The 24,523-nt window shown below is 41.4% G+C and overlaps 1 protein-coding gene across 1 annotated transcript in view; it reads right to left on the bottom strand.

Moving 5' to 3' along the window:
* The window catches only part of ELOVL2 (ELOVL fatty acid elongase 2), a 48,023-nt gene that overhangs the window by 1,132 nt on the left and 22,368 nt on the right, over positions 1–24,523 (bottom strand). The window contains exons 2-8 of the mRNA XM_006864122.1: positions 23,248–23,387; positions 20,980–21,043; positions 13,735–13,922; positions 7,368–7,445; positions 4,249–4,420; positions 2,224–2,348; positions 930–1,064 (exon numbers count right to left, since the gene is read on the bottom strand). Coding sequence (XP_006864184.1) covers positions 930–1,064; positions 2,224–2,348; positions 4,249–4,420; positions 7,368–7,445; positions 13,735–13,922; positions 20,980–21,043; positions 23,248–23,387 — 902 coding nt within the window. The remainder of the gene's footprint in view (positions 1–929; positions 1,065–2,223; positions 2,349–4,248; positions 4,421–7,367; positions 7,446–13,734; positions 13,923–20,979; positions 21,044–23,247; positions 23,388–24,523) is intronic.

Below are 24,523 nucleotides of genomic sequence, written 5' to 3'. Positions count from 1 at the left end.
AGTTAAGTTCCCACGAACCAGAGGGAAAAAAAAATATCAAGAAGTACTTATTGTTTTAGAGTCCTGTTTCCAATCTACAAACACAGGAGGACCGCTCGATTTGCTACTTTGATCAGCTCTTGTGCAAGGGAGAGTTGCTTTAAGATTGCATTTTGAAATTCTCTTCATTGAATCTCAATTAAATCAAGGTGACACACTTGATAAAAAGTAAAATGTGACCTTTCCCACACTTGCTCTTGTTAAGTGCCATCGAGTCGGTTCCGACCCTGTGTTAACGAGAGCAGAAAGCCTCATCTTTCTCAGGCGGAACAGCCAGTAGTTTCGAACTGCTGACCTTGTGGTTCGCAGCCCAGTTCGTAACCACTACGCTACCAGAGCTCCCTTTTCCCACACTAGTCTGTCTGAAAGGAATTTTTTCCGAGTAAACTGTGTTGCCTACAATATCACCCAGTAGCTTCTGTGGGAAAAAGAACTTATACTAAGTTCATGAAGCCCATGTTTTTTCCTCCATTCACATAAATTTAAACACTGTCTAGAGTAAGACAGAGCTAAGAAAACTTTTAGAATGTTAGGGTCTGGTTGAATGATGGAAATGAAAAATGATGTTTGACCCTACGTTGAAAACTGTTTACTAGAATGCTTGCTAAATGATTAACATAGGGCATCTTTCAAGGAGGTGAACATGGGGATAGGAGTTAGGAATGCATGTTGTTTCACTTATGACTTTGTGCCTGAACCTCAGTAACTGCATTTATCATAAGCTAAAGGTGGTGCCAGACTGGGCAGCATTTTGTTGTATTACAATCTAAGCATGCCATGTGTCACAGCTGATTTGAGGGCATTTTACAATCAGTAACATTACACAAATATAGAAGATGGAAGTAAACAGTGTGTCATGTGTGCCCAATGAGTATTTATACTTCACTTACCTGGACATAAAAATTCAAGAACAGGACCACTAAGGTGAGCATGTAGGAAGACTGGAAGATGAGACACCCGAATGGGAAGCCGCAGGGTCTGACAACAGCGCTCATGGTGTGAGTGATGGTGAGAAGGAACTGGACCTGTGAGGGGCCAAGAGCGGCACTGAGAGGGGCTATGCAACCAGGAAGAAAGAACCTTTCTAATAACTGAGAGATCAACTACGATTGCTCCCTAAAATGCAGGAATAAAACACTGAAGGCACCCTGCTATGCTACACAGACAACTTACTTGAAATTCTACTAGTAAGTATTGAGTGGTAGCACCCTAAATTAACTCAGGTCCTGATGTGAGCAAAGATCTGAGGGCACAACTCCATTTGCAATGTAAAGTAACTGCTGCATTGAGAATGCAGCCTGCCCTTCTGTAGCTCTCCACTGTGCCCTGAGATAATTACTGGGTACACAATTTCAGAGAACAATGGGATGGATGTTGCTTGATGAAGCAACACCCAGCTCAGGAAAGCCAGATCAAATGTTTCTCAGAACAAGGGCTTACTCAGGATAAATTTTAGAACTACCGTGTCCTCCCTATAGTCATACAAGAAGGCTCTCATGATTAATTTGGCCAGATGTACCCAAATTAATGATTACTTTGTTACCAAAAGAAGTAAATTTTTCCCCCCGTATTGTAGTGGCATGAGACAAAATAAACTAATTTGCTCAGTAAATTATTCACCCACACCAGTTTTAATTTTAGAAATGTCTATAATTTCCTATCAGTCCAGATGTACCTTCACCCAATATTGTAATCACTACCTAAATGTCAAGCAATCACAGAATTTTCACTGCTGCTCCTTGTGTTTTCTTACCCAAACTCTCTGGACTCCTGGCTCCTTGCATCTGTTGGTTCAGAATCCTCTAGACCTTGTTGTGATTCCCAATTTGCAATTGCCTTCCCTCTCAATAAAAGCTCTTTACTTTCCATTTCAGGCAGACTTGATGTGTTGCTCTATGACATTGCATGGAACTGCCCACTATTAACTCCCTGATGCAAAAGCAGCACTTAAAAAGGTATGCATGCATCTCCTTTCCAAAACGAGGCACTTTTTATTATAAGCAAATGGCATGCACAGAGGACACTGTCTTTAACACACCAGGTTATGGAGGGAAAAGGTAGACTCCTCACACAGAGAAACTCTGATTCCTAAGAAGACTGAGGCTTTGGCTCCCCTCCCCCTTCCCTTGAGAATACTTGAGCTCCCACCTGGAAAAGGACAGAATGAAAGAGCGTTTAACATACCAGTTGAGCCTGTGTGAGGTATCTCTTCCACCAAAGATACTTGTGCATAGATGGAAACACAGAGAGTCCATAGTAGGAATACATAAGAATGTGGATAAAGCTGTTTAGTGTTGGTCCAAAGAAACCTATGAAAGAACAGTATGAAAATTACTAGTCGTCTAGAAAGTGGGGACTGTTTATTTTCATAGTTGAAAGACAGGCTGCTAAAGAGACAAAGAAATGCCATTCTTCATAATTATTTCTGTCTGAAAGGGTCCTAGGAACAGGAGATACTGGGGAAGCTGAGAGAGACTGGAGGCCAAACAAGATGGCGTAAGGTTGGGAGTGAGGAGAACTGGTCAGTGAGGCCTTCCCTAGTGGTCGGCCCACCCAATTTACTTGAATGAGAAAGATATCTGAAAAGCAGTGTTAGGATACTTGCTGTGCTAAACTATGCCCTGTCCCCTGCAAATGACTCTACTGTGATTATTGCCAATGCAGGTGAATCGGGTTTGAGGATACCATGGAGATTGGGCTATGTCCCATGCTGGATCAACTAAGGGTCAGAGGATTTAGCTTCAAGACCTGAGATGTAAGAGATGGGAACTCAATACAATGTGTACACACTACAGTGGGCAGCACAAAGTGTTCGTTTGGCATCCAGATGGCTACAGCCAGGACACCTTGGACACATGAACTTTGTGAATTTTAATCATTCCCATCTGTAAAATGGCTAGGATATTAACAACTACCTCCGAAGGCTGTGGCAGGAGAAAACTGAGCCAGTATAAATACTACAGCAAATAAACTAAAAAGCACTTTACATATATACTAGTTAATCATAATTCTCTAGCTTGGTTTTCTATTCTTGAGTTAGATATCAGGAGAGATCAATGCAAATAAATGACTACAAAATGAAAGGTACAAAATCATGCATGTTGTTAAGTGCTCAACAGATACTGGCTGGAATAAATAGTTTAAGTACCTTAACTGATAGGGAAACACAAATACAGTGTGAGATTACAAAGTAGAACAATACTGGTGATATTTCTCTTGTTAAGTACAATCGAGCTGGTTCCAACTCATAGCGACCCTGTATAGGGTTTCCAAGGAGCAGCTGGTGGGTTTCAGCCACCAACCTTGTAGTTCACAGTCCAGCGCTTATTATACAGTGTCACACGTAGCATCTTTATGCCCTCTTCCCTCCGGATTGATGTCCTTCTTCACATCCTGGCCTCTAACTGAACCTTCGCAATATAAATATCCTCAGAGCCTTTGTCTCATCTCTACAGGATACGCACGCCTAGGACAGACTCTTGCTGACTGCAGTTTTACCTGTTTTGACTTGTAAGAACATTTTAAATTCAGAATATTCTTCAATTCTTGGATACAAAACATACATCCAAAGGAAAACACTGCTTTCTCTGGTTTCTCAACTCTAGGTTGTGCCTGACAGCTGAGTGGATTGTGAAGTACAGTGTGGTGAGTCAACAGCTGTTTGTAAGACAGAATTTAACCAACAGAAAAGCCATCTGAGTGCATCACACAGAGCCAAGGTAAATACCAACTAATGAAATTTCTGTTTCTCACAAAGTATTTACATATAAATTAGTACATTTGGTTGTGATATTTTTCTTATTGTACTTTTCTAGTAAAAAGACAAAAGAAAGTGTAACACATGGAGCTGTAACCTTAATTTTTCAGTATTAAATGTCAGAGCCCCTAAAAATTGAAGTGACCCAATCTCTGCTAGGGAGCGTGCTGACCATGCATGGAAGGCCTCCTACTAACACAGCAGCCCTGACCACTCCTGGTGCAGGAGGTCTCTTGGCATGTGTGTTCGCTGCATCTGACCACATGACCTTCAGCGCACGGAGAAAAATGTATTTCTTAATTCCGTGTAACGCTCAGATATCACCAGTATCTGGGACTAGAAAGTAACCCTTGGCAAGTAAGTACTTGATGATTGGTTCTCTCATATTCCCCTCACTCTCATCATCCCCACATGAGATCCAATACAGACTGAAAAAGCCACAGGTCACTTACTTTGTCCACAAGGTATCCAGTTCAGAACACACCACCAGATGTTAAACATAGAGGCATGGTGATACACGTGGAGAAAAGTAATCTGACTGTTTTTTTTCCGCAAAACAAAGAAAATTGTGTCCAGGAACTCTATTAATTTGGAGAAGTAGTACCACCATAACACTTTGGCTACCTATGAGAGTTTTGAAAAGGGGGAAAAAAGGAGTAAATGAGTACGTTCCATGTGCCCCACCCCTCAGCAATCTGAGTGCCACCCTTGCTCCCTGCTATCTACACCACTAGGACCAAGGCTGAGCTGCTTTTCTCAAACACCCTCCGCAACTGTTTGACTACAGGATAGTTCAAGGTCATGCGTGCTTGTTGACGTATGCACCATCCTCCTCCCAGCACACACACCAGTAAGTGTCCCGTGAGATGGCCTATTTTCTTCTGTGTGCAGCTTCGTCCTAATTCGCAAACTGTATTCTCAGTCATCCTTTTACACCCTTTTCACTGCAAATTCACCTAACTGGCTCCTTTCCTTTTTCGGGCTGAATCAACTGCATCTTCATGTGTGTTCCCAAATTACTTGACCTGCGCCTCCATGGTCAGTGCCACAGCACAGAGTAGAGAGGCTCCCTCCTTCACGTCTGCTCAGTGCCCGGCCCTCAGCTAGAGACCATTACTGTTCTCTGTCTTTACTAACATTTCCCTCCCAAGGCCCTTATCCTTTTGGAGACATTGAATATCAATCATACTCTGTTGTCTGTCTCCCAAGCAGAAAATCATAAGGTGTGATAAGAAATAGCCATCAGTGTTTGATGCAATAATTAACCTTCAAAAAATAATAATCACAATGATCTTTAGAGAACTGTATGGTAACCTATAATGGTTAGGGTTCTGTGTCAACTTAACTAGACCAGGTTGGTGATGAAACCTAATACAGGCATAGTTAGCTCTATGATGATTGCCAACCAACTGAAGGGATGCTTCCTTGGGGGTGTGGCCTGCTCCAAATATAATAGATACACAGGAGTCCTACATTTATAAGCTGTTTCTTTTATAGTAAACTTCTCTTTATATATACATGTTGTGTTTTTAAGTACCATTCAGTAGGTTCCAACCCATAGTGATGCTGTATAGTGTTTCCAAGGAGCAGCCAGTGAGCTTGAACCGCTGAAGTTGTGGCTCACACCAACTTTGCATTCCAGCGCATTAACCCACAGTGTTTCATTGATTTTGCTTCTCTAGAAAACTCAAGGTATAACTCCAGTGTGACAGTTTGTGATCATGCATTATACACACATTGTTGTCATTGTTAAGTGCTATTGAGTTGGTTCAGACTCACACCAACCCTGTACAGCGTTTCCAAGGAGTAAGCTGGTTGAGTCTGAACTGCTGACCTTGCAGTTAGCAAGCAGTCCAGTGCTTATCCTACAGTGCCCCGTATCAGAGCGCCAGAGAAAAGACTGTCTCTAGGTGAGCTTGAACCAGCAACCTTGATATTAACTGTCAAACACACTAACCAATTGTGCCACAGTTTGATATGGAGAATGCTATATATAACAGCTTTTAAAAATTTATATATATATCTTCTAACATCTCTGTTAGCACTAACACATGCTTTTTAATTTTAGAAAATTTTAAACTTCACCTATCTGAAACCCTGTTGTATCCATGTCTGAACTTCAAAAATAATGAACCATGAATTCTATTTCCTACTCCGTTTTGTTTTCTTTAAGAGGAGGGGAGTGCCAAATACTGCAAACTAATCCAAGGTATCATGATTTCACATGTAAACATTTATCTCATTCAGGGAAACGTTTCTGGTGGTTGTTTTATTATAGCTAAAATGCCGTAATTTTGCCTAATAGAATGATTCATTAAATATTCCAATAACAATGGTGTAGTGCTGTTGGCTAATGTGTCAGACTGCAAAGTCAGTGGTTCAAGCTCCCCAGCTGCTCCTTGGAAACCCTATACAGGGTCACTATGGGTCAGAATCCACTCAGTGGCACATAACAATAATCCAGGCCATATTCAAGGTCCACTGGGCATCTGTTTACGTCCTATGGTCCTTCTTCAGAACCGTTCCCTCGCTGACCAGTTATATTTCAAGGATTCTGGATCTGGATGAGGATTTCTTTGTAGCTTCATTTAACTTGCTTCACACATTTCCTGTAACTAGCAGTCAGATCAAGGAACCCTGGTGGGGCAGGGGTTTAAATGCTTGGCAGTTAATGGAAAGGTGGGTGGTTCAACTGCCCCAGCCATTTAGCAGAAATAGTATGTTACAGTCTCCTCCATAAAGATCACAGCTTTGGGGACCTGGCAGGTCAGCTCTCCTCGGCTCTGTAGGGTCTCTATGACTTAGAATCTACTACTGGCAGTGCTTAGTTTTTTAATTTTTTTCAAAAGAACAAATAAAGGTAATCCTAATATTTCTCATTTCAAGTTTTGATTAGTGGGTTTCATTTTAACTTCCTTATTTTTAATTGGTATGATTACATCTATGTTTTTAATATTAATTCCAATGGTATTTCTAATTCCAATGGTATTACATTAAGGAGCTCTGGTGGCACTGTAGGATAAGCACTGGAGTGCTATCTTCAAGGTCAACAATTCAAATCCACCCATCTCTCCAAGGTAGAAAGATGAGGCATTCTGTTCCTGTTACGATTCACAGCCATGGAAAACCTATACAGGGTTGCTATGAGTTGGAATTGACTTTAGGGCAGTGGTTTATGTTGTTTTGGATTGGTATTATATTAGCATTAGCATATTATATATGTACTTGATGCTATGATAGTGAGGTTGGCCCAGGATCGGGCAGTGTTTTGTTCTGCAGAGCATAAGCTTGCTATGAGTCGGTACCGACTTGATGGCACTCTAGCTCTTGTGGGGATCCCCTCATTCCACTCTACAGAGGCATCCACTGTGTGGATCATGTGTATCATGGGTTATGCAGTCAGCTCCTACAGGTGGGCATGTGGAAAACCCAGCTGTGTTACCAAACATTGCTACCAGAGCAGGACCTTTTTCTTATCTAATCCCAGCCCCATGCTCGCATCTTGAAGGACAAGAAAGCCTTTTTTTTTTTCTTCTCAGAACCAGTTATCAGTTTGCTGTTAACGACTCACCCGGATATCAGCTTTCCCTGCACTGGTGAGATCTTGGCACTGTAAGTTGTAGCCTCCTTCCCAACTGGAAAGAATGAGCTGCCCAAGAAACAAGAACAGAAAACATCAGCACAGAAAGGTAGACACAAACGGAATTTCCCATATTTCTGACTGACATGTATTTAAGGATTGGATAGAGCCTTCCTTGAATTTAATCTGGTCCTCAAACATATACACCAACGGACCTAACTATTGGGTCTGAAATGAAATGAACAGTTATTCTAAAGTAGTACATTTTATTTCTAATCTTTCACAGTCTTTTGAGTAACAAAATAATATAAGGAGTTATCTAGTTCTGGTGTAGCACTGTAGAATCAGCACTGGACTGCAATCCACAAGATCAGCATTTCAAACCCAGCAGCTGCTTCTCAGAAGCCTTATACGAGTTTGTTATGTGTCCAAATTGACAGCACCAAATAACAACAATGTTTAATTAAGTACAGTATATAATTAATTCAATGTAAATAAATGCACAGAAATAACATGTGGAATTAAAAGAGAATGGAATTTTTCCACAAAAAGAGAATGGAATTTTTCCACAAACGTTTTGAAAGCTCTCATGGTATATAAGTATTTATCTTATTTGATTATCTCAACTTCATGAAATTGGTATTAATTGTCATTTTACAGATAGAAAATGAGAGCTCAGAAAGGTTCTTAAACCATATTCCTTCACTGCATTTGTTACTTGGTGACTAAGCAATCCCACCACTGATCTGTTTGTCATACTGTGGTGGTTTGTGTCTTGCTGTGATGGTAGGAAGCTATGCCACCGGTATTTTAAGTATCAGCAGGGTCACTCGTGGTGGACAGGTTTTAGCAGAGCTTCCAGACTAGGAAGAAGGAGAGGCAAACCACTTCTGAATGGTTAGGTACTGACACCTTATAGATCTGGCTGTGAAACATTGTCACATATAGTTCTGAAAGATGAGTGCCTTAGTCAAAGTAGAGTTTACCTTAATGATATGGTTGGAGTTAAGCTTTAAGGATGATGTTAAGATCTATCTTGAATTACAGTGTTGTAACAGAATAATATCCACAGGCCTACAAGGAAAACTAGTTAATATCACTATTATTCAAATGTTGTACACACCAAATATTAAAACCAGTGAGGATAAAATTGAATTCTATCCAGTTCTTTAGTCTGAAATTGATCAAACAATCAAGATGCATTGATAACTACTGGTGATTGCAATGCAAAAGTTGGAGACAAAAAAGGATTGGCGGTTCGAAAATATGGCCTTGGGAATATGGCCTTGGGGATATAAATGATGTAGAACCCATGTGAAAATTTTGCAAGACCAATGAATTCTTCATTGCAACTGCCATTTTTCAAATACTTAAAAGGTGACTATACACGTAGAACTCAATAGTTGTAATACACAGGAATCAAATTGACTACATCTGTGGGACGAGACAATGGAGAAGCTCAGTATCATCGCCAAAACTGGGGTTGACAGTGGAACAGACCAATTGCTCATAAAGTTCAGAATGAAGCTACAGAAAATTAAACAAGTCCACAAGAGCCAAAATATGACTTTAAACATATGCCACCTGAATTTAGACAACATCTCATGAACAGATTTGATGCATTAGACACCAATGATCAGAAGAGTTATGAGATGATATCAATAACATCATACATGAAGAAAGGAAAAGGTTATTTATTAAAAGGCTCAAAAAAAGGGAAAACCAAAACGGGTATCAAAGGAGATTCTGAAACTTGCTCTTGAGCACAGAGAAGTTAAGCTAATGGAATAAATGAGGAAGCAAAAGAGCTTAACAAAAATTTCAAAGGGCAGTTCAAGAAAACAAAGTCAAATATAGAAAACCAGAAGGTTTTCTGCCATTAGATGTATAAAGGTAAAAAGTAAACATACAGAGCAGTGGGACTCCTGGTTTGGCGCTGTAGGGTCTGCACTGGACTTCGAACCAGAAGGTCAGCAGTTCAAACCCAGCAGCTGCACCTTGGAAACCCTATACGGGGTTGCTGAGAGTCAGAACTCACTCGATGGCACTGCATAATAAATCATAACAGATCAGTGAGAGATGGGTATTAATTAATGTTGTTAAGTGCCGCCCAGCTGGGTATGAGCGGCTGATGTAGTTACACTGTAGACTGGCCCTTGTGATGTAGACAAGACATCTGAAAACAGCTCACAGAAACCTGCTGACTACTATCATCTTGCAAGCTGACTTAGAAAGGAGTAAAGAACTTAAAATAAAAATTTTCCTCTAGGGACAAATAAATAAGGGATGTCAGCCTGTCTTTCCTGACCCCAAACTCCAAATAATGTCTACAGTGCTATGATAAGCGTCTTATCCCATTCATTTCTAGTGGTCATTATTATACTCACAGAACAAATTCTGAGTGTGAGCACCCACATTTAAGGCAATGATTTATCCTACAATTCAAGTCCATTCGGAAGGCAGTTTCCACCAGTCATCTGTCAGTGTGTCATACTGTGGTGGCTTGTGAGTTGCTGTGATTCTGGAAGCTATGCCACAGGTATTTTAAATACCAGCAGGGTCACCCATGGGGGACAGGTTTCAGATGAGCTCATGTGACAAAGCTCATGCAGACGAAGACAGACTAGGAAGAAGGAGAGGAAAACTACTTCAAAATATTTAGTCCCTGAAAACTTTGTCAGATATAGTGACAGAAAATGAGCCCCTCACGTTGGAAAGCACTCAAAATGTGACTGGTAAGAGCTGCCTCCTCAAAGTAGAGTTGAACGTTCGTGATGATGAGAATGGAATAAAACCCTCAGGGCCTTCATTTACTGGTGGGGCACAACTCAAAATGAAAAGAAACACCTGTAAACATCCATTAATAATCAGAACGTGGAATGTACGAAGTATGAATCTAGGAATATTGGAAATTGTTAAAAAATGAACACATTAATATAAAAAACCTAGGCATTAGTGAGCTGAAATGGACTGGTGTTGGCCATTTTGAATCTGACCATCACGTGGTTTACTATGTCACGAATGACAAATTGAAGAGGAATGTTGTTGAATCCATTGAGAGAGAATATATCCTGATCAGTCATGAGGTACAAAGCTGTCTGTGATAGGATAATATCCATGTACCTATAGGGAAGACTAGTTAATTCCACTATTATTCAAATTTATGCACCAACTACTAAAGCCATTGAGAATGAAATTGAAGATTTCTACCAACTTCTCCAGTCTGAAATTGATTAAACATGCAATCAAGATATATTAATAAGCACTGGTAATTTGAATATAAAGTTTGGAAACAAAGAGGAAGGATCAGTAATTGGAAAATATGGCCTTGGTGATAGAAAAGATGCTGGAAGATCGCATTATAGAATTCTGCAAGGCCAATGACTTCATTTGAAATACCTTTTTTAAACAACATAAAAGATGACTATACACATGGACCTCACCAGATGAAATACACAGGGATCAAATTGACTACATGTGTGAAAAGAGATGGTAGAAAACCTCTATATCACCAGCTAAAACAACGCCAGGGGAGACTGTAAAAGACCATCAATTGCTCATGTGAATTCAAACTGAAGCTGAAGAAAATTAAAACAACTTCACAAGAGCCAAAATAAGACTTTGAACATATCCTACCAGAATTTATCATCTGAATAACAGATTTTATGCAATAGACACTAAAGACTGAAGACCAGAAGAGTTGTGGGATGATATCAAGAACATCATATAGGAAGAGAGGAAAAATTATGAAGACAAGGAAGGAACAGATCAAAATGGATGTCAGAATAGACACTGAAAGGAAGAAATCCAAGGTACATTGTAGGAATTGGCAAAGAACAAGGCACCAGAAATTAACGGAATACAAACTGAAATTGTTCAACAAAGTTTGACAGCACTGGAGGCACTCCAATTGTTGGAAGACAGCAATCTGGCCAACTGATTGAAATGTACACAAATATGGATGCCTGCCAAAAAGAGGAGACCCAATGGAATTTGGAAGTCATCGGACAGTATATTTGATATCCCATGTGAGTAAAGTTTTACTAAAGGTAACACAGAAACAGCTGCAACCATACATTGACCAACAACTTCCAGAGGTTCAAGTTGGATTCAGGAGAGGACGTGGAACGAGGGATATCATTGCTGTCATCAGATGGATCTTGACTGAAAGCAGAAGATACAAGAAAGATGTTTGTTTACCTTTGCTTTATTGACTATGCAAAGGCTTTCAATTGAGTGGATCATGACAAGCTATGGACAATATTGCGAGATAAGAGTATTCCAGAACACTTGATTGTGCTCATCTGTACCTGGACCAAGAGGCAGTTGTTCATTCAGAACAAGGGAACACTGAATGGTTTAAAATTACACAAGCTGGGCGACAGAGTTGTATTCTTTCACCATACTTATTCAACCTGTATGCTTAGCAAATAATCCGAGAAGCTGGGTTATATGAAGCAAAACGTGGCATAAGGATTGGAGGAAGACTCATTCAACCTGTGATATGCAGATGATACAGCCTTGCTCACTGAAAGTGAAGAGGACTTAAAATACTTACTGAGGAAGATCATGAGCACATCCTTCGGTATTGATTGCATCTCAATGTAAAGAAAACAAAAATCCTCAGTACTGGACCAAGAAACCTTCATTTCAATGGAGACAAGATTCAAGTAGTCAAGGACTTCATTCTTCTAGATGAACTATCAACACTCAAGAAGTAGCAGTCAAGAAATAAAATGACATATTGCACTAGGCAAATCTGCTGCACTAACACCTTTTCAAATTGTTAAAGAGAAAACATTTCAGCTGGAGGGCTAAGGTACGCCTGACCCAAACCATGGTATTTTCAGTAACCTCATATGCATGCAAAAGCTGGACAGTGAATAAGGAAGACCACAGAAGAATTGATGATATTGAGTTATGATCCAGGAGAAGAATACTGAAAGTACCACGGACTGCCAAAAAACAAACAAATCTGTGTTGGAAGAAGTGCAGCCAGAGTGCCCCTTGGAGGCCAGGATGGCCAAACTTCATCACTCACACTTTGGACATATTGTCAGGAGGGACCAGTCACTGGAGATGGATACCATGTTTGGTAAGGTGGAGGGTCAGAGAAAAAGAGGAAGACCCTCAGCAGACTGGATTGGCCAAGTGGCAGCATCAGTGGGCTCAAGCGTGGCAACAATAGTGAGGTTGGCCCAGAACTGGGCAGTGTTTCGATCTGTTGTGCATAGGGTTGCTATGAGTCGGTACTGACTTGGTGGAACCTAACAACAACAACAATGGAATGCAGTTTATACTTGTGTGCCAATAGCAGACATTTATGTCTGGTCCTGGTGTGGCGCTGCCGATTGACGCAGTGGACTACAAGGTCACAAGGTCAGATAGAACTGCATGGTCGGTCAACAGTTCAAACCCACCAGGTGCTCCTCGAAATCTATACAGGGTCCCTATGGGTCAGAATAGACTCTGTGGCACTTAACAACAAACATGAATAATTCTATCCTCATTTTCTCCTTAACAGATCTAATCATGCTTTTGTTCCCTTTGTGGCTTATTTATCCTCATTTTCTTTTTTGGCAAGACAAAGCTCATTTAAGATGCTTAGATTTTTCCTTGTATGGCAGTAGCCTTTGTTTTCTAGGCAGAACAATCATTACTTGTTCTTTCTCTTATAAAATTGGGCTTGGTGCCTGCCTTACAAAGGAATGGGCAGTGTGTGAGGTCTCGTGGGCAGCTAGAGCTGAGCTGGGATGCCCCTCAGGCCTCCTGAGGTCAGTCCTGAGTGAGGAACCACTAGGACGCTACCACAGTGGTTCAAAGATGAGGAGATGTATGTAAGGGGGCTTCAAAAGTTTGTGGAAAAATACCATTCTCTCTCAATTTAATTTTTCTGCAAATTTTTTGATACCCCATTTTAGTCAAACTAATGGCATCTGATATTCAAGTCGGTTTAAAAATTGTTTATAAATAGCTGTCTAGTCTCTATTTCTAAGGCTCATTGTGATAATTTATGAAAAAGAGAAAATTGTACAAGATATTTAAAGGCCCCCAGATCTAAATTTTTACTACAAATTACAATGGAAGATAATGACTGAAAAAAAAACCCCGCCTGACTGGAGAGGAGAAAATTCAAGTTTGAGATTAGGCCTCCCAGGACTTCCTGAAGGAATGAGATCAAACACTGAAACAGTTCTTTTGAGTGCTATGGAGTCTGTTCCTATAAGGTTTCCCACGAGTGGCTGGTGGATTTGAACTGCCGATTGTGTGGGTTAGCAGTCCTTAGTCACCTTACATTCAGATGCTCCTAGAAATTGCTCAATTACCCAGCTGTAGCTTTGGCTACAGAAACACTTACCTCTACCAGCATATATACAGAGAGAAGTGTGATTCCAAGGTTATATAAGGTGAGGGTACCCCTGAGAGAAAGAGCAGGTCTGTTCTTCATGTATTTGGTACCCAACCATATTGAAAGCAGGTATATGACAGTCAGAAAAAAGGTAGGCAGGTAAGAGTCCAACATGAACCATCCTCTGACACGAGAATCTGCAAAGAAACACACAGCAAAAACCTTGAGAAACAATTGTGTTCCATTTGTGAAATACTGTCACATGTTTTATTTGGGCAAAAATAAGATAAATCCTTAAGTAAACTTAATTGGGTTACTAGAGTTCAGAGGAAGAAGCAGCAGTGTGTATGTGTGTGTAGGGGCGTGATGGGGTTATTAAGGAAGGTTTCATGGAGCTAATCACTTAACTGGAACACTAATAGCAAAAAGAAAACAAGGAAGGGAAGCAATAGTTCTTAAATGTGTATTTACTCTAACTCAGTTCTGGTGATGCTGTGTAAGATAAGCACTGGACTGCCACCTGCAATGTCCACAGTTTAAACCCAGCAGCTGCTCCTCAGGAACCCTATACAGGGTTACTTTGAGTCAAAACCAAATCGATGATGGAACTTAACGATAATCAGCAGTTGCTGTGACGCCCTTGTCTTGGTGTCTTTGGCTCTCCCACAGTTTCAGTCCATTTTCTTGGTCCACCTACCCAGGCACAAGTATCTTCTCCAGTTCTAAGTGTTCAATTTTTAAATTTCTTCTAGTTGTTACTGAGCTGAAAAAGGCGAGAAAGGAAGTCTCTTCATTCCTGTGACTCACAGATTGTACTGTTCATACTACTTGCTCATCATGACCTGCATGTGTCATAAATAAATGCCGCTTTCTATATCCAACTCCGATGTCCATCTCACTCACACTTTAATGCCCAGGAGTCTGTTTCTACTCTCTCAAAACTGCAACTTTAGTAATCTAAAAATGATCCTTTTATGCTTCATGTATGATGACTCATGTGATTACACCAGGAACTCTTCTAAAGCCTTTTACACACATTACATATTTAGTTCTCAAAGCTACCCTAGTCTATAGATGATACTATGCCCTCTGGAGTCCTAATGTGACACTGCAGAAAAATGCACTGGACTGCAAGGTGGCAGTTCAAACCCACCAGCCACTCCTTGGAAACCCTATCCAGGGTCCTGATGAGTGAGCATCAACTCTATAGCACTTAACAACAATAACTTTATTCCCAGTTTACATTTAAGAAGCACTGGGCCATGGAAAACAAAGTTCAATAACATGGTATAACTTAAACTCCTGTTATTCTGATACAGTTGTTGGTTGAACTGTGCCCCAGAACACAGATTGAAGTCCTAACTCCAGTACCTGTGAATGTGACCTTGTTTGGAATTAGGGTCTTTGCAGAGGTACTCAAGTTGAGATGTGGTTATCCTAAGGTGAGGTGCCAGTCCAATGACGGCTATCCTCATAAGAATGGGTGTTGTGGGTACAGGGACACAGAGAGTTCTAGAATGCTGAATTAGAATGTCTCTTCTATAAGCCAGGAGAAGCCAAGAATTACCAGCAACCACCAGAAGTTAGGAGAGAGGCATGAAGCATATTCAAGGTGAAAAAAATTTCTGTGGTTTTCAGCCACTCCGTTTGTGGTTCTGTGAGAGCAGCCCTAGGAAACTCACACAAACACATGGTTTAAATGCTTCCAGCGGTTTCCCATGTGTTAATTGTATCACCTCAAGTAGAGTACGTGCTCCAGGAGGGAGCTTGGTGTTGGTGGTGATGTGCCGTGTAGTCGGTTCTGACTCATAGCGACCCTATACAGGGTTTCCAAGGCTGTAAATCTTTACAGGAGCAAAAAGCCTCCACTTTCTCCCACGGGACAGCTGGTAGTTTCAAACTGCTGACTTTGAGGTTCACAGCGCAGTTCATAACCTCCTGGTGTAGCGCTGTGGGTTAATACGTCAGACTGCAAAGTCAGTGGTTGAAGCTCACCAGCTCTTCCTTGGAAACCCTACACTGGGTCGGAATTGACTCAATGGCACTTAACAACAAAAACACTACCAGATATCCTTAGGAAGGAAATTAGGTCTTCTATTTCTCCTGTCTCACAAGTTAAGTACATCCAGACTGAGGTGAGTGGAACAGTTCTTAAATACGTATCACAATTGGCACACTAAATCAAAAACATATTACAACACCTCACGTTTCCCCTTTTCTCTTGTGGACCTATAAATGTTCACTGCAATTGGCAAGGCAATTAGAGCAAACACTTGTAATAAAAGAAATTATCTTTGGGATGTGTAAATTGTTAGCTCTGGATCCATGCTAGGTCTGATGGTTCTAATATCATGTTGGTAAAACCAGAAAATATGAGGGGAAACCAGGTATAGCAGTGTAGAATAAGCACTGGACTGTTAAATCCAAGGTCGGCAGTTCAAACCCCCAGCCCTCCTCTGAAATCATGTACAGGGTTACTATGGTGTGAATGGACTCCATGGCACTAACAGTAGCAACATAGATGTTCTCTTAGGTGGCCTGCCAGTCAAGGGGAGAAGGGTTTTGGTGGCTGAGATGCTGGACACCGGTCACTGAACAGGTAGTCTGATTTGGTGATCATTTGTCCATTTTATCATCAACTTGCTACAAGGAAACATCCACAAAAAATGACCAGCTGAGTAAACAACTACAATCTTATCTTTAATTGATCCCATACACTCGGGTAGAGGAGTGGTTACGAATCAGGTTGTGAATCGCCAAGGTCAATAGTTCGAAACTACCAGCTGTTCTGTGGGAGAAAGATTAAGTTTTCTGTTCCCGTAAAGATTTACAGCCTCGGAAACCCTCTACAGGGGCACTATGAGTCGCAACTGACTCCCCGGCACACAACAACAACATACCTGTATAATTCCAGATTGCCTATGATCTTACTGTAACAACAAAGTTCACTTTGAACTTGGCTTGGAGATTTTGTTGTTTAACACTCAAGTTGAAGTATCAAATGCAAACCCATATTCACAAAGAAACTTCAGTTCCTCCCTGCATACGGCATGCCTACGGTAGTTAAGAGGTCTTTCTGTAGTCCACGAGAACTGTCAGGTAGACAGAGTGCTACAGGAAAACTAACATACAGATAACAGGGCTCTGTCCATTTTCCAGGATCACATGGAGATAAAATGCAAAAAAATAAACTAAGTGAAAGTATTTTCAAAAAACAAAACCTCTTTACATTTTGTTGTGTTGTTTTTGTGAAGTGATGTGGATCTGTTCCGACTCATAGCAACCCCAGTATAGGGTTTCTGAGGAGCAGCAGGTGAGTTTGCCATTCAACCCAACCTTGCAGTCTAGTGCATTAACCCACAGTGCCACACCAGGACTCCTCTGCATTTACTGAGCAGTATATATTAAAATTGTCAGGTGTCATTGAGTCGGAACCGACTCATAGCGACTCCATACACAGCAGAATGAAACAATGTCCGATCCTGGGCTAACCTCACTACCACTGCCACACTTGATGCCATCAATGATGTCACTTAGCTGATCCATCTCATTGGGGGTCTTCCTTTTTTTCTCAGACCCTCCACCTTACTCAGCATGACATCCTTCTCCAGCGACTGTTCTCTCTGGACAATGTGTCCAAAGTAGGAGAGACGAAGCCTAGCCATCTTAGCCTCCAAGGAGCACTCTGTTTGTACTTCTTCCAAAACAGACCTATTGGTTCTTTCGGCAGTCCACGGCACTTTCAGTATTCTCCAACACCACAACTCAAAGGCATCATTTCTTCTACGATCTTCCTTATTCACTGTCCAGCTTTCGCATCCATATGAGGCTATTGAAAATACCATCGCTTGGCTCAGGCGCACCTTAGTCCTCAAGCTGACATCTCTGCTCTTCAATACTTTAAAAAGTTCCTGTGCAGATTTGCCCAATGCAATACGTCGTCTGATCTCTTGACAGCTGCTTCCGCGAGTGTTGATAGTTGATCCAAGAAGAATGAAGTCCTTGACAACTTCAATCTCTTCTCCATTGATAAGAATGCTGTTTACTGGTCCAGTGGTGAGGATTTTAGTTTTCTTAATATGTTTCAAGTCCTCTTCACTTTCAGCAAGCAAGGTTGTATCATCAGTATATCGCAGGTTGTTAATGAGTCTTCCTCCAATCCTGATGCCACGTTTTTCTTCATAGAACCCAGCTTCTTGTATTATTTGCTCAGCATACATATTGACCAAGAATGGTGAAAGAATACAACCTTGTCGCACACCTTCCCAATTTTAAAACATTCAGTGTTCCCATGCTCTGTTCGAACAACTGCTTCTTGGTCCAGGTACAGATTCCTCATGAGCACAATTAAGTGTTCTGGAATACTCATACTTTTCAATGTTGTCCATAGTTTGTCATGATCCACACAACTGAAAGCCTTTGCATAGTCAATAAAGCACAGGTAAACATCCTTCTGGTATTCTCTGCTTTCAGCCAAGATCCATTGGACATCTGCAATGATATCTTCGTTCCACGGCCTCTTCTGAACCCAGCTCGAATGTCTGGAAGTTCTTTCAATGTATGATTGTAGCCGTTTCTGTATTACCTTTAGCAAAACTTTACTCGCTTGAGATATCAAAGAGATGGTGTGATAATTTCCACATTCTGTTGGGTCACCTCTCTTTGGAATGGGCACAAATATAGATCTCTTCCAATCAGTCGGCCAGATAGTTGTCTTCCAAATTTCTTGGCAGAGATGAGTGAGTGCCTCCTGTGCTGCCTCACTTTCTTGAAAGATTTCAATTTTTATTCCATCAATTCCTGGAGCCTTGTTCTTTGCCTCAGTCAAGAGGAGGTAGCACAGCAGGAGTGACAGGGTTTTAATGAGATGCTTTGGGCTGAGGTTGTGGGTCTCTAACTTGGTCGACTCCACCTCAAAGCCATGATCCAGTGGCTAGGCTGGGACTGCGCCCTCGTTTCCTGGGTAAGTAGGACAGCCTGGCTGGCCGCTGCAGTCTCTTCCTGCTAGGCAGTGCCCCTCTCCCGTCTCTCCCCCGCCCCGCCGACCTGGTCTCCAGACACCTCTCACCCCGCCGCTCCATATTCTCAGTTTCATTTAACATCTCCACCAGGTCAGCGCAGTTCTCGCACATCATTCAGCTGCTGCCCATTAGCGCGACCATTTATGTATGTGTGTGTGTATATATATATATACGTATATATATGTATATATATATACACACACATATATATTTATATATATAACTCTTAAAATGCAGTATATGAAACCTGTATAGAAGCTGGGGAGTGCTCTAAATGATCCCTACATCAGTACCCTCACTCTCCACCCAACATTGATAGTCCTGAGGAAATAACTTGAGGAGAATTATATGGTTTTCTAGTTCTGTTAACCAGCAAGGCTCAAATGAGACATGCTGTCTAGAATTTATTCATTTATTATAAACTACATGGTGCAAGTAGGCACCTATAGACTTCTAGTGTGGTGCTGCAGCATAAGCACTGGACTGCAAGGTTGGTTTGAACCACAAGGACAAATGTTCAAACTTATAAGCTGCTTCTTAGAAACCCTATACTGGGTTACTATGAGTCGGAACTGGCTTGAAGGCACTTAACAACATTAGTAGGCACCTGGGAGCACAGTGGAGCCATAGGATAAGCCATGGATTATGAATCACAAGGTTGTCAAGTTTGGACCAAGCAGCTGCTCCGTAGGGGAAAAGTTGAGGCTTTCTGCTCTCGCAAAAAGATTAAAAAGCCTCAGAAACCCTATACAGGGTTGCTATAAATTGAAACCAACTCCATAGCACTTAACAACAACAGACACCTGGGGTACCTGTCTTGTACAAAGGGTTAACGTTATCTCTAATCAATTGGCGGAGGTGCAAATTCACCCAGAGGTGCTTCTGAAGACTTACTAATCTATGTCCAACAAATAAGCCACAGAAAATATGGCGCCCAATTCTACAATAACAAACATGGGGTGGCCAAGAGACTGGGTACAACTGTGACAAATTGTAGCATGTTCTCAGAACTGGGATAGAATGGTGAACAAAACAGTCATGGCTCCTCGCCTCAGGAAAGCAATACTGCAACAACAAGGTATAAGAAGAAAATAAACAGGCTCAAACAAAGAATAATGAGGGACCTCCTGGTGTGGCGCTGTAGGATCAGCACTGGACTGCGAACCACAAGGTTACAGGGTTGTCATGAGTCAGAACAATACTTCAGATTAGCTATCAATGAAAGCCCATCTCAGAAGGCAACATTTAAGATACCTGAAGTATGAGAGTGTGGTAACCATGTGGGGTGGGGTGGGGTGGGTGGGGGAGGGATATTTAGAGGGGATCCAAGCACAAGGAACATGTGTCCCTTCACACCTTGGAGGAAGAGAACCCTGTGGAGAGTGGGTCTGTAGAGAAGCCGGATGGGACTAGATGATACAGGGGTGTCCATGACAGGAAGTTTCATTCTGATCAGACAGGCACCGGTGTTTTACAGTAGAGTGCCACACAGTATGTTTTGGATCTTTAAATGCCATTTTGGCTGACACTTTAAAAATAATTTGTAGAGAGGAGACTAAGTAGGAGGTCACTGTAGTACTCAAGTGCCATCAAGTCAGTTCTGACTTACAGCAATCCTGCGTAGGTTTTCGAGGCTGTCAATCTTTATGGGAAAAGAAATCCTCATCTTTCTCCTGAGAAGCGACTGGTAGACTCCAACCTCTGAACTGCTGATTTGAGGTTCAGTGCTTATTCTAAAGAGCCACCAGTGATTCAGACTCAGGGACTAGTGATCAAAGAATGATTGAGCGGCTCCTAAATTAACGGAACAGTCCTTGACATTGTTTATGTGTAAGGGCAGTGATACTATGTATGACTGTGATTGTCAGGAAGGTGGCTGAATGAGTGGTAGAGAAAAGGGAAGGAAGAAGTTAAAGCTGAAGGCAGAGAAAGATGTAGAATAATTTAGAAGGAAAGTTACAACCTGGCTTTAGTAGCCAGAGACACCAGAGGTACTGTATTTCATTCCACCTGCTACCTGCTCCACAGAAGTTCCTTACTCCATGCGGAGAAGCTAAGCAGGAGCAATAAGGGGCCTTTTGTACCTTCCAGGAGAAGTACTATTATCAAAGGTGAGGAAATCCACATTTAGAACTGCTAAGTGCCATATTATTTTCATCAGACATTTCCTAAGCCTTTTCTATAATTCAATGCATTCTTCCATGTGTTCCTTCCATATTAGGTTCTCACTCACCTCGAGGTCCAAACATATAGTCCAAAAAAGCATTGGTTTCGTCATCAATAGTCTTTAGATGCTCCTTAAAAGAAAAGAAAAAAGAAAAAATTGATGTCAGTGATTTGTGTGTTTGTGTGAAACTCTCAAAACAAAGCCTGTAGGTTTACAGAAGGTCCCCAAATCCCTGCTTCCAAAGATTTTCATAAGGAAAGTGTAGCAGTCAATCCCTCTAAGGGTTATTCCATCAAGATCTAAAGCGTTTAAAGGAACGAGCCAGTACCAGAAGCAACACCGATTATTCTAATGAATAGCAGCAGCGTAGTGGCAGCAACAGGAGAAATCTATATCCTTAAGATATCAATGTAATTTTTAACCTTTTCATGATGGAATTGTTTTATATTTGTTAGATTTGGCTGGTATAAAGCTTTTCAGTTACAGAATGCATGCTGAACCATTTAGTCATATTAAAATTTTGTTAGGTAAGATGGATATGTCTCACTGAAGTCTGAAGGATGTAAGCTGGGGAGAAGCATGAGAAAAGTCATTTATTTGTCCAAGGCAACTTTATTGTGTGAAAACGTTTCGGAACATGGGGTAACCCATAAAGGCCCCCTGCAATAGCTGAACAATTGTTGCTGAAGTCTCCTGAGAGATACATTCTCTGTATCATCCTCTAGATCCCTTGATAGGTAAATATTTTCCAGCTCCAGGAACCATAGGTCATTTGGTATCCTACGTATCCCTTCTTCCTTTGGTTCAAAGTAAACTGTCTAATGAGAGCAAGCCCGAAGGACAGCTGATCACATCTGCTCCCGCGGTTACAGTTCCACATCTTCAAACTGTTTACAATTCCAAGGTCAGTAAGGAAATGCAGCAACTTCTGCCACCATTTGAGAAGGCTTGTTTTTGTCTGTGTTTCTTTCAGGCCTCAGCTTGCAGTGGTCCACTCCTCTCTTGATGGTGCCGTGTTCTGTGACGGTTCTCACGCAAAGGATTACTGACAAGCGACCATCTCTGTTCTTTCGACATTAGTGATGCCCTTCGGTTGTGAAGTAGTTACAAGACCGTCACAGGTTTATTGTCCTGCCTCTTTACTGATGGTATACATCCTCATGTATAAATTATCTGATAAGTCAAAACTAATTTGACAAGCGTGGGTTTTTTGTTTTGTTTCTTTTCTTAATTTCAAGTTTTGTTGCTGTTGTTAGGTGTCATCGAATCAGTTCCAACTCATAATGACCCTGGATAGGGTTTCTGAGGAATGGCTAACGAGTTTGAACCCAGACTTTGGGGTTCAAACCGACCTTGAGGTTGAGTGCTTATCCTATGGTGCCACAGCAGGACTCCTATTGCTCTCATTAAAGCCTATAATTCCCTATTGCTCATGCTTTTCATCAAGTGATGTTGTTAAGTGCCAATGAGCAAGTTCCAATTCATAGCGACCCTGTATACAGTTCCCAAGAAGCGATTGGCAAGCTTGAACTGCTGGACTTCTGGTTAGTAGTCCATTGCTTATCCTACAGTGTCACACCAGGACTTATCAAGCCATAGGAGGAAAACAAAAAACAAAACTGTCGGAGGAAATGAGTCAGTGAGAATGACTGCAGGAATAAAAACACTGTGATGAGGAGGAGCCAGGGCACTCTCCACTTTTTGTTCTAGAACATCCAAACTCTCACAAAGCCACTCAGCGAGTTGGCCAAGCACCAGCCTTGTACCCACGCTTGATTCGCTTCATTGGCATGTGCTGTTTCATCAATACATGGCTCTTATCAATACATGGCTCTAAGTGTTTTCATCAGCTGCCACAACTGATGGCATAATAAGGTGCAATTTATGAAGCTGGTCATTACCACCTCTGCCTTTGTGTCTGGCTTGTGAATTGTCATCGTAGCCTATGTTCTTGGTCAGTACCTTGAATTTTAGTTTAGTCGTAAGTTCTGGAACAGAAGTAACACCCACAAGTGGGGGCGGGGATCATTGGAGCAATAATGTCTGAGCTCTGGCAAGATGTGTATACCCATCAGCATGTGCACAATATGAATGACTTGATTTCTTCCATGGTGGTGGCTGCCATGTTTACTTGGCACTCTAATCTCCTGCTCTCTGTATCTCAGGTTGTGTGTTCCTGGGTCACACAAAGATTCATTTAGTTCTTTGTAACTTCCAAAGTTCTTCCCGAAACACAGACAGAAATTCATCTGCTGTATCTTTATCAGTCAAGCCCAGAGGTAAAATGGTGGCTAACTGCTGAAGTGAGTTTGTTGTATTTCCAAAGTAGGATACATCTTCAGATCGTTCAACTTCATTTTTGAAATAGATGAAAATGGCATCCTCATCTGGTTCCTCCCTCTCCTCTGCAACGTCAGCTGTTTCATCACCCTCTAACACCACGTCAGTGTGGCTGTTGTTACCATCAAAATGGCCTTCACAAGAGAAATAAACAAAATGGTGGATTCGGTTTAAGTGCAATAAAGAGCTCCACCAGCAACAACACAGAATACCTGACCAAGCAGGCTCAGGGGGTGGTCCCAGATCTCTGAACCACATATAAAGGAATATTTAGAAGGTTGGAAGGCTTACAGCTGGGGGAGTTTGTGACAAAAGCAAGAAATCCACTGCTTTCTAGTCCGGGACGCTCAGCTGCTCTAGGAGCCACCATCTTGGGTGAGACCAAGCAAGGGAAGAATTGGAGCCGCCACAGATGCCTGGCAGACCACAGAGATAAAGGTGTGGACAGTCTTTTTTTTTTGGTAGTTGTTCACTGGTTCCTTGTTGTCTGCATACCTCCATTCTGGTGACTATAGGGGTGCCTGAGCTAGTGGACACCCCAGCCCCCCCTCGGAAGGTTCTACTACACATGCACACAGATCTCCTTGAAATTTAAAGAGACAGTTTCCAATTAAAACCAAATGGTCACAGCCGGCCCTGAACTGTTTATAAGTAGAAGCAGATAACCATATCTGCACATGTCCAGAAACAAGATAAAGTGACCGAGGCAATGAGCTGGAAGTAGATCTACATTCCATACTGGAAGATGGGCAGGCTTTGGAAATGCAGGAGAAGGAATTCAGAAAAATAATTATAAAATGTATCAAAATGCTATATAATGGAGCTGAGAAAAATAAGGAAGAAGTCAGGAAAACGCTACAGGAACAATTAAATAAGATAGATACAGCATTGGAAACAATTCAAAATCTATAGAAAAAGGTCCAAACGATCAATAATAGAATTATCAGAAATGGACAATACACAGAAAGGGCAAAGGAGTAGAACTGAAGAGATAGAAGCCAGAACTAGTGAGCTACAAGATAAATCTCTCAACACTACTAAGAAGAACACAAAAAAGGATAAAAAAAAGTTTGAAGAAGGCCTAAGATTCAGGTTGGACAACATGAAGAGGAATAACTAAGAATTATTGGCATTCCAGAACAGGAACAATCACACAAGTCCACAGAGGAGATAGTTGAACAGCTTCTGGAAGAAAATTTTCCTAACATCCTGAAAAATGAAAGATAAGACATATAATAATCAGGCTCTCCAAAATCAAAGATAAAGACAG

This window comes from Chrysochloris asiatica, unplaced genomic scaffold, assembly GCF_000296735.1.
Source record: "Chrysochloris asiatica unplaced genomic scaffold, ChrAsi1.0 scaffold00060, whole genome shotgun sequence".
NCBI classification, from domain to species: Eukaryota; Metazoa; Chordata; class Mammalia; order Afrosoricida; family Chrysochloridae; genus Chrysochloris; species Chrysochloris asiatica.
This window is presented reverse-complemented; position numbering and strand designations above follow the sequence as displayed.